The sequence below is a fragment of the Pogoniulus pusillus genome, chromosome 21, assembly GCF_015220805.1.
Source record: "Pogoniulus pusillus isolate bPogPus1 chromosome 21, bPogPus1.pri, whole genome shotgun sequence".
Lineage (NCBI taxonomy): Eukaryota > Metazoa > Chordata > Aves > Piciformes > Lybiidae > Pogoniulus > Pogoniulus pusillus.
In genome coordinates this window covers 16649647-16661120 of record NC_087284.1, presented here as the reverse complement: position 1 = coordinate 16661120, position 11474 = coordinate 16649647, and the positions used below count along the sequence as shown (strand labels likewise).

General features: G+C 44.4%; 1 protein-coding gene across 2 annotated transcripts; it reads right to left on the bottom strand.

Annotated features, from left to right (window-relative positions):
- Nucleotides 1–2739: 2739 nt before the first annotated feature.
- On the bottom strand, nucleotides 2740–9534 carry LOC135184892 (leukocyte elastase inhibitor-like). 2 transcript variants are annotated; one of them, XM_064161088.1, is made up of 7 exons: nucleotides 9432–9534; nucleotides 7892–8067; nucleotides 6004–6141; nucleotides 5787–5904; nucleotides 5074–5216; nucleotides 4498–4665; nucleotides 2740–3788 (listed from the first exon to the last, which is right to left on the bottom strand). In XM_064161088.1, exons 2-7 carry the CDS (start codon nucleotides 8057–8059, stop codon nucleotides 3378–3380), a joined length of 1146 nt encoding a protein of 381 aa, XP_064017158.1. In that variant the 5' UTR covers nucleotides 8060–8067; nucleotides 9432–9534; the 3' UTR covers nucleotides 2740–3377. The 2 variants fall into 2 exon arrangements, with proteins under 2 accessions (XP_064017158.1, XP_064017157.1); XM_064161087.1 differs by lacking the exon at nucleotides 9432–9534 and having other exon boundaries at nucleotides 7892–8146.
- Nucleotides 9535–11474: the final 1940 nt, after the last annotated feature.

Genomic DNA, 11474 nt, shown 5'->3' with positions numbered 1-11474 from the left:
TGAATTGCAAGCCGACCCAATCAATGGATTGTTCTTTTTGTCTTCTAAGGTGTGCAAGGGGTTGGTGTGCTTCCTTTTGCAATTGGCAGTTAGAAGTGCTGGGATAATGCAGTCCAAGGTATTGTTTTCAATCTTCTTTTCTTCCACTAGCCAAAAGAATGGGATCACCTCACCAGCTATTTTTAATTTTGCTACCTACTAGGACTTAAATTCACTACAAAGATTTACCCAAGGAAAACTTCTGACTGTAGTTTCTTTTCTGCAGTTGACAAATATTTTACATCTCCATCTACCACATATGACATGATACATTATTTTATAACATGATGAGATCTTCCGGAAAAAGGATAAGAGATTTATTCTCCACTCTCTTCTGCTGGTGTTGAGGCTATGCCTGTTCATGAGCCAAACTGCAAGTTCTCTAAAAACTGCAGGAAAGCAATGTATGGTCAGATACATCACGAAAGTAGTAAGTATTCTGTAGTAGTAGATATTGTATGACTTAAGTGGGTATGTAGGGGTGGAGATACAGGCATTGTCTTCCATGTACTTACACAGACAAGTTCTGCAACAATATTTGTTGCCAAAGATTGTTATAGTAAATACTCACAAAGGATCATTCCTTATTTGTCACCTTCCTGGGTTAACACAGGATGATCTCATAAACCCCATTCTCCCCATGCACATAGGAGAGAAAGTAAGACCAAAAAAGTGGATTTAGATAAGGAATTTACTGAGAGATAATATAGTGCATAATTACCCTAGCCTGTTTCAGACAAGCACATCTAAATGCAGTGGCAGCAGCAGAAGGCAGCAATAAAACGGATCCTCCACTGGCACATGAAGGCCAGCCCAGAGCTACCAACATCCCAAAAGCAGAAACCAGAGACAGCAGCCGGAATGGGAGACCTCTCATATTAGAATCTGAGTTTCAAGTCCCATGAAACTTTGCTCCAGCCACCACTTTCATTCTGAAGCTGGCATCATGGCAGCATGGTACTGAATATATTCAGCAGCAGATTCAACTCAACCCATGACGATTTGGGGTGTTGGTCTTTGTACTGGTTTCTGTGTGCTTGGGGCGGAGAGAACTGTGTTATTGCTGGCTTCTGCTGCCGCTTCTGCTTTGGCTAAGGTAAACCATACAGCATCTCATCTCTATAAACTCCTTATCTCAATGCAGATGATTTTTGGTGTTACTTTCCCTCCCATAGACAGGGGGGAAGAGGGGATTGTAGGAGTGGACTGTGTTAACTCAGAAAAATGTAAACCATAAAGTCTTTCAGCTGTTTAGCAAGGGCATTGTTTTTTAATCCAGTAAAAAACAGCTGAGATGGCTGAAATCATAGTCTGTTCCATAATGAAGGTTAACTGACTTGTGAAACAAAGCAGATGAGGACCATTAGGGTAGTACTAGAATCATAAAATGTATGGCACCAGGAATTTCACTCGAAGGGGAAGAATTTCTCTCATTCTCTGAAACTTTTCCACTGCCATTCATGACACAGTGTGATGCCTAGAAGATGACTACTCATGAAGCTCTGAGATTAAATGCCAAGTGACTGACCAGGGTCATGCAGAAGTAAGGTTTTCCCTGTGTCTAGGGCTTAGCTATTACTATTTATGTTCTGTGGCAGCCATATGGTAACTGTTGCCTAGATCAGGTGATACACTGGCTAGTACTATCCCATCAGTGGGCTATAATTATTTTTGCAAGACTAGTTCAACCCAGTATTTACTTAACAAACACTGAAGACTAATAAAAATGGGTTTATTTTGCTTTGCTGGACTTGTATTTGGAAGACATAAAGCATTGGTATTTGGGTCAGATATTGGAGGACATTCCTGGGGCATGCTTATGGAGTATGCCAGGCAGGGGATTTAGTGATGAAAAATACCAGAGAAGTGTAAAGACAGGTTTGGAATTAGTAGTGAGACATTTCAGATTCTTGTTCTTGGTGATGTTAGCTTTTATATACTGCAAAAAATGGAAGCCTGTGGTGATGTCATTTCATGTAAACTGTTACTCCTTGTGCCTTTAGGCGCCTTCTAGCTCTGATCATTACACTTGCAGGGAAGTCGATGGTTCATAACCATCACCTCTTCTACTCAGGAATTTGGGTTTTGCTATTTCTACCTGCTCCGAACAGGCCAAGGATTTCATACAGCTGATCACACTTGCTGCATCAGTGCTTTTCTCTGAAGCTGGCCTTCAGGTTGTGCTGGTTTGAGGCTAATTGGAGAAATTAGATCATTGGCTATGAAAAGAAAGTAATGATGATGTCTGTATCATCCATTGGCTCGCTGAGGGATCCAAAGTCCCAATCTAATCAATCTTCCCTCGCTTTGCTGTGTGTTGCTGGATCTAATCTCTGGTCTGTGATGCTGTTCCCTTTCACTGCTCCTTTGATCTGCTCTAATACCTCTTATCTGATCTTGGCTAACAACTAACAGGTAAGCTTTGATGGCTTTTAACCTTTGCTTGGTTTTACTATTGTCTGCCTGTCTAAGATAGAGAGGGAGAAATAGGAGCCGGGGTGGGGGGTAGCTTTGAGCCCTTCTGAGCAGCTCCTTTGTACAGGAGGGAGTTTGGATTTCTGTATTATTTCCAGTTTGTATATAGTTGGAAATTTCAAGGGGGGGAAAGGAGGGGAGGGAAGGGAGAGTTCCTAACCCATGTCACAGGTGGACAGTTGGTTTTGTATTTTGAAATCCTAAATTTGTGTGCAGAAATTTCCATTTTGACCAGAAGTTGAAGAGTTTTATTTGTTGCTAAAAGACAAAATTATGATACAGTTTGCAAATAATAGAAATTATTTTGCCCTGCTTAGAACTGAGGTTGTACAGGTAAAAGTTACAGTACCCAAAATGTACAGAATGCAAACAAACAAGCTTCAGAAATAAACTGAGAGCACCAGCAGTATGTGATCACAGAGGTTCTCAGGCATCAGGCTGTTGTACAGTACATGTTTGTGTATAAAGATGTAATGGATGTCAGCACAGTAAATGCTGAATCCTTGTGCATAAAAAGACACATTGGATATTTGCTGCAGATTATGCACAGTCATTCTCTAGAAAACTGGAGTCTCTTTTTTAGGTTCTCCAGGTTCAGGCCAGAATGTCATGCTTTTGAAAGGCACATGTCTCTTCCAGGAGTGCAATTTCACAAGCTTTCTTCTCCCTGCAGTTAAGATTTGCCTAGTTAGTAGAGATGATGTCAATCATCTCAAGAGAAAAATAAATCACTCCTCAGTTTCTCTGAGATTGTTTAAATGGGAAAGGCAGAATCTACCAGAAACTCAAGACCAGAGCATTAACTTCCTACAGGAGTGAAACTGACTGCAGCAGAAACTGATGTGCAAATGATTAAGTGTCTTTCATGGAGAAGTGCACCTGCCAAAGAAGAGTATGCTCTGTGTTGGGTTGTGGCGAATAAAGAAAAAGAAAGGATGGTCAGCATTGAAATTCTCTTCTATAGCCATGTGGACCATAGTAATGCCACACATGACAGCGGTGGCAGCTGCAGCTTCTGTGCCTTCCTCATTCACTTCTACAAAAGCCTTGTGGACGATTTTAGAGATAAAGAGGTCACGTGCCCCTGACATTCCTGACAAGTCAGCCTTGCCACTCTCAAATACGTCCAACAAGCCCAGAGCTGCTAAATCTGATCCAAGGTCATAGCTTTCTTCTAGCTTGAACTTTGGCAAATGCACATGAACATCAGTGGAATACAGACGCTGTGGACATGTCCATTCTTGGAGCTTCTCTAAGGTAAGCTGCTTCTCCAGCTAGAATTAAAAAGACAAGAGATCACTGCATATCACCAGCGTGGACATACTTCAGTAACATTGCCATGGCTTTTATAGGGCACTATACAGATATGTCTATGCCTGTATCTTGCATAGCTCCATGCAGCTGAAACAAAGGCTGCTAAAATTCAGCGGAGTCAGTGCAGTTTGTGCTTTGCAAAGCAACACAAACGTTTTGCCTCTTACTGCAGCATACAGAAGGAAACATCATGTGCTGATAGCAACTAAACCATGTCATTCTTTAAAGCAACAAAAGTCTATCAAAGAGCCTAAAGAATCATACAATGGTTTGGGTCAGAAGGGACCTCCAAAGGTCGCCTAGTTCAACTCCTGCCCTGCAGCGAGCAGGAACAGCCTCCATTAGATCAGGTTGCCCAGAGCTCCACTGAGAAGCTGATGGAATCCTGGTCATTTAATGGAAAACAGTGTCACTACTTCAAGGCTGAAAAGATAAAGACTTCGAAATGCACTAAAAGTTCTGCCACTAAAAAAAAGTAGGCCAGGCAAGTTAATTCTCATTGTTAGCTTTGTTTTCAAATGCATGTTTCCTGTACAGCAGTGGCAACAGAGCATTGTCTAAAAATACACTCGATAGATCTGAGGCTTTGAGAACATGGATCTGTTAAAGCTTTCATTTTCAAGGCCTAAACTTATCCGTTAATTAACTGCAATCACTTAGGTGGTTCACCTTCTGCAGTCCAGTGGAGTCATCTTCAATGTCATCAGGTAACAAGATGATCATACTAAGTTCTTCTTCCTCGTAAGGCAGCTCTAGAACACGAATCTTCACTTCAGGGATGTATGCAAAATGGAATTTCTTTTTCTGATACATCATTTTTACTGTCTTTCTTTCATTCTGGATGGATGAAAGGTACCAAAAGTAACAGCTGAGAATTTTTAAAACCAATAGGCAAAAAGTAAGGTAAGAATTGCTTCCTCCATTGTGTCAGGTGATTGTAAAGCTGCCTGCACCAGTAATAACAGCTGCTTCTGCTGACTTCATGAGTTTCTGTTACAGTTGGTACTCTTGTGGCTTGTACAGCACAATCCTCACAAAACCTGAATGTTTATTCAAGACCCTGCACCTTGATACTGTTCTAGCCAAACAAAAGACAACATTTAAAGTCAAAAAAGATCAACTCCCTTCAGCATGAAGCAGATGACTGAATAGATTGTCTTTGGGGTTTTTTACTATTTTACATGCAAGCACCTATATATTTGATCTTTTCATTTAGTGTATACTCCCAAGATACAGCTGTCTTACCTTATTCAACCGAAATGGCTTGTCAGTGGTGTCAGCTTCTGCAAATTTCTCTGCCCAGTTCCCTTTGAAATAAATAGCATTCACCAGTACGAGCTTGGTCATGCTACTAACTGAGCCTTCAGACAGCAGATCAGGGATTTTACCTTCAGAGAGGGCAGAAAAACAAAAGTCAAAACAGAATCTTGTAGTAAGTCGACAGTGTATTGAACACACATGAAGAAACTGATGCTGTAGAAATACTGCAGCTATAGACCTCCAGCTCATTAATGAAGTTTGTTCCACTGCCTGTGTCTTCACCAAACTTTTTACACTGTATTATAAACTGTGGATATAATTTGCAATGCTTTTATCTTAAACTGTCACCTAAGAACCATCATACAAGAACTAAAAACCAGTCACATTCGATTACTGGATTTAGAACTATATACAGAAAATGGACCTGGATTAATAAAAACAAATTCTGCACCTGAAGAGTATAAATCTGTGTTTAGCCATCTCTCTTGCACTTATCAGCCTGACCACAAAAACACCAAAGTCTCAGGAGCTAGGGAACCGTTTGTGTTCTTGCTTAAGTATCTTCTGGTTCTGTCTGTGCATCAACTAAATATCCCAGGGTGAAGTTAAAGTGTTCTAAAGGCAGCAGATAATACATTCAGTTCCTGCTCTCAAAGTGTGAAACACTGCCAGCTACCTTATTAATCAAAATGGTTTACCTTCAGTTTTCTCCTCTACCCACTGGTTAATTTCTTTCCTGGCTTCATCACAAGCCCGACCAAAATCAACTGTGGCCAAGTCAGCACCGTATAATTTCTGAGTATTAGTCAGGAAATCCTAGATTTGGGAATGATAAGAAGAACTTTCACTGCATGCAGATAAGAAGACACCTCATTAGGATGTATATAAGGTGCATCAGGCTCTACACCGACGTACAGGCAAAAAGCTGTAGGTCTTCTCTCCAAAAAGCCGACTGGCAAGCCGCAGGAGGTAGGGAGCATTGCTTCTGTTCACATCCATCGTCAGAGTCCGAAATCTTGAATGGACATCTTCAACTTTGTCAAAATGAAGTGTCTGAAAGAAAAGAAGCAAATTAGCTGCTGCTAATACTGTCTTAACATGTGGTGCTCCTTTGGGTGTGTCTGATCCAGCAGGCAGGCAGGCTGAAGAAGAGGAGGCTGGAAGATGCTCAGAGGCTTCTGTAAACCTCCAAGAATGAATGGCACTGTTTCTTGGTGCTGTACTGCCTACATTCATCTCTTGTGTTAACTCCTGGGTTATATGTACTCATAGCTGAAGCTGTTGGTCATAACCCTCTCTTTTCAGAGAATAAAATCAAAACTAGCTTAGGTGAGCTCTTAATAAATCTGAGACCAATTTATCTTTTACAGTTGTATGAAAACAAAGCTGCTTGGCTATATACAAACCCAGCATCATCTTAAAAAACAAATGTTTTAGTGCAATTTCTCTTTCCCAAAAGGCAAATGAGCTGGTCAAGGCTCACAGATGGAACAGCCAGACCTCACAGACACGAAGGCCAGACCAAAGCAGGGACATCCCTGTGCAAACTGAAGTCATGTGTTTCTCAGTAGGGAAGTACTGTGAAACACCCCCTGGATTAAAAGGAAAATCCTTGGTTTATCTCACTACTTTTTTTGCTCAGGACTTGCTGCCTGCCCATATTAAGGCACATGTGAACGAAAACATCACAGAGCACAAACCTCAGAGAAGCAACTTAAAACAGGCTTACAGAAGCAGATTTCTATATATGCTTGCATGGAGCCCTTAACAGTCAACAATCACTGCCTCCTTAATTACTTACCTTGTCCTAAGCAAAGCATTATGGTATGGGAACATGGATTGTTGAAGGTGACTGTGTTGAAACACTCCCTCTCCTTCCCCCTCCCCGAGTTCCTTTTGCAAGATTTGTGCTGTCAGTAGGTTTATCCTGGGTGGGGCTGTCAGTATGAATACATGAGTTCATGTTTGAGGTTTGTACAAGTAGTGAGAAAATAATTTTATTGCCTTATTCAGAAAGGACAGGATCAGTCAACCACTCCTCATATAGTCCAGGATACAAAGGTGAAATTATTCATAGACAAATATGTGATGGTGACTGCAATGGGAAGTCTTACAACACCTTTCTGCATGAACCTAACAAAAGGAAACAATAAGTGACCAAGGGCCCTCCACAGAGGAAGCTTCAGGACACACTCCTGTCTTCACCACTTGTGCAACTTCTAATGAGGGTTTTAAAACTATGCTACTTAACTACCTAAGGCTATGGTGAAAATAAGCATCTGGACTCAGCTCCTTCAAGATAGCTGCAACTAAGATACAAAGAATTACGTACCATCATCATGGATTATCACTGTGGTTGTGCTTTAAAGGTAAAACTATAGATGACTACTGTGTTCCTTTAAAAGATACATCATATTAGCAACAAGTATGACATTGATGACCTGGTATTACAAAACAATGGTTCCTTTATCAGAATGTCTCACAGAAACTAGTAAAGCTTTGGCTGCTGGAAACTCCCATCATTTTAGATGGGAGACTGACAAATCAATTAACTTAGTTTCCTACTGAAAGGATTAGCAAGTGAAAATAATTGAGAAACAGTGCCCAGCACAAATATGGGCAGAGGCCTCTGGAGCAGAGCAGGCAGAAGGCAACTGCAGAAAGAAGCCTGAGGAAGCCTCACTGTGCATGATGGAAATCTCCTTTTGAGCACATAAAATTAACATCCTCCTTCCATTTTCCCTTCTCTAAAACATAACAACTTTTAATGTGCAAAAGTGAGTTTTCATTTCTTTTGACTAACCTTCAGCATCTGTGACTCGGTGTTACCTTTGGCCCCTAAAAGGACCATGGCCAGAGCAGCAGAAACGCTGAGAGGAGAGTAGAAGAGGTTTCCTGTTGGGTTGGTCTCATTAAACCTTCTGAGCAGGTCAAGTGCAAATCTGCTGTTGGCATTACTCAGGTTCTCCATGATTACAGCTGAAAAATACATTGGTCAGTTCAGGACTTCAGGAAGACATAAGCCTGTGTGACCGAGAGTGAAAAGGATCAATCTGAGTGCAGCTGGGTAGAGAGACAGCAAGAATTCCATTGCCAGTGCAACGTCTTCACATGAAACAGTCACAGTGAAAAAGAAGTATTCTTTCCAGCATAAATTGCATCTCTCGACCTCCCCCATCACACTAACTTTAAAGGCATTGTTTTTTAAAGAAGCTTTCCTTCTGACTTGAAATTGGAGGTAGGTGTGCTGGCAGAGCTCACAGACCAGCACACCCCAGGGTGCCCAGCACAGCTTTCCCCTCCACTTTTCTGCCGGACTTCTCCATAGAGGACCCTGACAGTAACTGTTCAGGGAGATGCAGACACCTTTCAGCAAGCTGCCTGTCCTCACAGCACAGGTGTCAAACTCCTGACAAAGGCTGAGGCTCACTGCTACCTTCGGCACCACTGTCTCAGCAGCCAGCAAGGTTCTGGCATGCTGCAGCCTGGCACAGAATCCCAGCCAGGCTGAGCAGCCCTAAATGCAGGGCCAGAGCCCGGGATTTTGTTAGCCAGAAAGGCTAAATTGAGGAGCACAGCACACAGAGCCTCAGGGCTGATGCTGCACCCAGAACACAAATTCCTTTGGGACAGATGCTCCCGAGAAGTCCCTGGAGTGGGATGGAAGGTGCAAGGTCTGGGTCAGGTACACAATGTCACCCAAGGCCTGTCAGAAGCACTGCTTGATGCTAAAAATGTTTTCCTGCTCGCCCAGTTCTGATTCCTGCTTCTCTTTGCTTGCCTGCAGCCGGCCTCCTGGTTCTTGCCTCAGGCAGCTGGATGTGCCCATCTGCCGTCAGCAAGCAGGCCAGCGGCCCAGCGAGTTACAGCTGCTGTCCCAAGCCAGCCGCCTGGAGGAGCCCGCACCAAAGCTGCTTATTTCCAAAGGGGTCTTCCTACAGCAAGGCCAAAGGAACGCATTCTGCTGCCGCTGCCGGACAGGTGAGCGCCCCCCACCTTTGCACTGTCTTTAATCCAGCTCTATGCCGAGAAACCACAAAGCCCAAACAAATAAATCCCCACAAAACCCCTCAACGCTAACCAAGCACCGCGCCCAACGTCAGCTTTTACTTTCGATTACTCAGACCGCGCCGCTGTGCAAGCGCTTCGCTGTGAGACGCCGTTCTGCAGCCCCCGCCCCATGGCTACCGACCTCGCTGCCGCGGCACGGGGCGGGCGGAGCGGCAGGCAGGACAATGTCCCATTTTTGTCCCGTTATCGCACCGCTCCCGGAGAAGGAGCCCGAGGGCGGAGGCTGCCCCGAGTTCCTCCGGCCCCTAGCTGAGGGTCTGGGCTCTGCCTACCTGCCTGTCCGCTGCGGAGCGATGCGGTGCGTTGCTAAGCGGTCCGACCCTGAGCAGTGCGGCTCTGACCCGCGGGTACGGCAAGGGCCCGCCGGGGCGGGGCTCGGGGCGAGCCAGAGGGGCGGATGCCTGTGGGCACACCCGCAGCGGAGTACCAGGGAGAGGCGTGAATGTCCCAGCGGGGAGGAGGAGGTGCCAGGGGGTGCAGTTAAACCGTAACCTCTCCTGCGAGAGCCGTGTGCTGGTTCAGGGGGATTTGCTCCAGAGCCGCCCGGGGCTGCGCGGCTGTGTCCCCGCGGTGCTGCTCTGCTTGCGCCCTGTGTGTAGCTCAGTTCTCTGCTGTGATATGAAGTACGAGCACCGAGTGCTTTCTCTGGTTCCACCCCATGGGTGTTTCTCCACCAGACAGCCCAGGCACGCTGCCTGCTCAGGCTTTGGAAGTGTAGCAGTACCGCTTTAACTGCAGCTAAAGGTGACTCAACTGCCTCCCCCTCTTCCAGTCGCGCTTTCGTTGTCTTCACCCGAGACAGCATGAGGCAGTCTGGCACCCTTTGGACCATGGCCATCGAACCGTGATTCAGAGCTGAGCACAACAGGTAGCATTGCCATGCTGCCCAGAAACAAACACCTGGCTAAGGACCCCCTGCTGTAAGCCCTTTCCAAGGCCAACCCCAGACTCCACGGGAACCCAGGTAGGTGGCACAGGTTTGCAGTGTTCAGAAATCCCACGTTTACCAATAAATTCCCACTAAGTTGTATAGGCTCCAGTGGTACTCTCCCAGGAAATAACCTCCATCACACTGCAGCTTTCTTTTAAAGGCATAACTTGTGGGCCAATAACAGAAAACACACCCAACACCACTTCCAGCTTTTGGGGTTTATTTCAGGAATTTCTCTCATTCTCTGAAACCTTTCCACCGCCATTCGTGACACAGTGTGATGCCCAGAAGATGACTACTCGTGAAGCTCTGAGATTAAATGCCAAGTGACTGACCAGGGTCATGCAGAAGTAAGGTTTTCCCTGTGTCTAGGGCTTAGCTATTACTATTTATGTTCTGTGGCAGCCATATGGTAACTGTTGCCTAGATCAGGTGATACGCTGGCTAGTGCTAACTCATCAGTGGGCTATAATTGTTTTTGCAAGACTAGTTCAACCCAGTATTTACTAACCAACACTGAAGACTAATAAAAATGGGTTTATTTTGCTTTGCTGGACTTGTATTTGGAAGACATAAAGCATTGGTATTTGGGTCAGATATTGGAGAACATTCCTGGGGCATGCTTATGGAGTATGCCAGGCAGGGGATTTAGTGATGAAAAATACCAGAGAAGTGTAAAGACAGGTTTGGAATTAGTAGTGAGACATTTCAGATTCTTGTTCTTGGTGATGTTAGCTTTTATATACTGCAAAAAATGGAAGCCTGTGGTGATGTCATTTCATGTAAACTGTTACTCCTTGTTCCTTTAGGCGCCTTCTAGCTCTGATCATTACACTTGCAGGGAAGTCGATGGTTCATAACCATCACCTCTTCTACTCAGGAATTTGGGTTTTGCTATTTCTACCTGCTCTGAACAGGCCAAGGATTTCATACAGCTGATCACACTTGCTGCATCAGTGCTTTTCTCTGAAGCTAGCCTTCAGGTTGTGCTGGTTTGAGGCTAACTGGAGAAATTAGATCATTGGCTATGAAAAGAAAGTAATGATGATGTCTGTATCATCCATTGGCTCGCTGAGGGATCCAAAGTCCCAATCTAATCAATCTTCCCTCGCTTTGCTGTGTGTTGCTGGATCTAATCTCTGGTCTGTGATGCTGTTCCCTTTCACTGCTCCTTTGATCTGCTCTAATACCTCTTATCTGATCTTGGCTAACAACTAACAGGTAAGCTTTGATGGCTTATAACCTTTGCTTGCTTTTATTATTGTCTGCCTGTCTAAGATAGAGAGGGAGAAAAAGGAGCAGGGGTGGGGGGTAGCTTTGAGCCCTTCTGAGCAGCTCCTTTGTACAGGTGGGAGTTTGGATTTCTGTGTTATTTCCGGTGTGT

Excerpts from the sequence above, each read along its gene's own strand:
- LOC135184892 (XM_064161087.1), bottom strand. The coding sequence starts at position 8,080 with ATGTATTTTTCAGCTGTAATCATGGAGAACCTGAGTAATGCCAACAGC. Across the intron at positions 6,142-7,891 it reads CCGAGTCACAGATGCTGAAG|ACACTTCATTTTGACAAAGT; the intron begins GTTAGTCAAAAG and ends CTTTTCTTTCAG. Across the intron at positions 4,666-5,073 it reads AGCCATTTCGGTTGAATAAG|AATGAAAGAAAGACAGTAAA; the intron begins GTAAGACAGCTG and ends TCATCCATCCAG.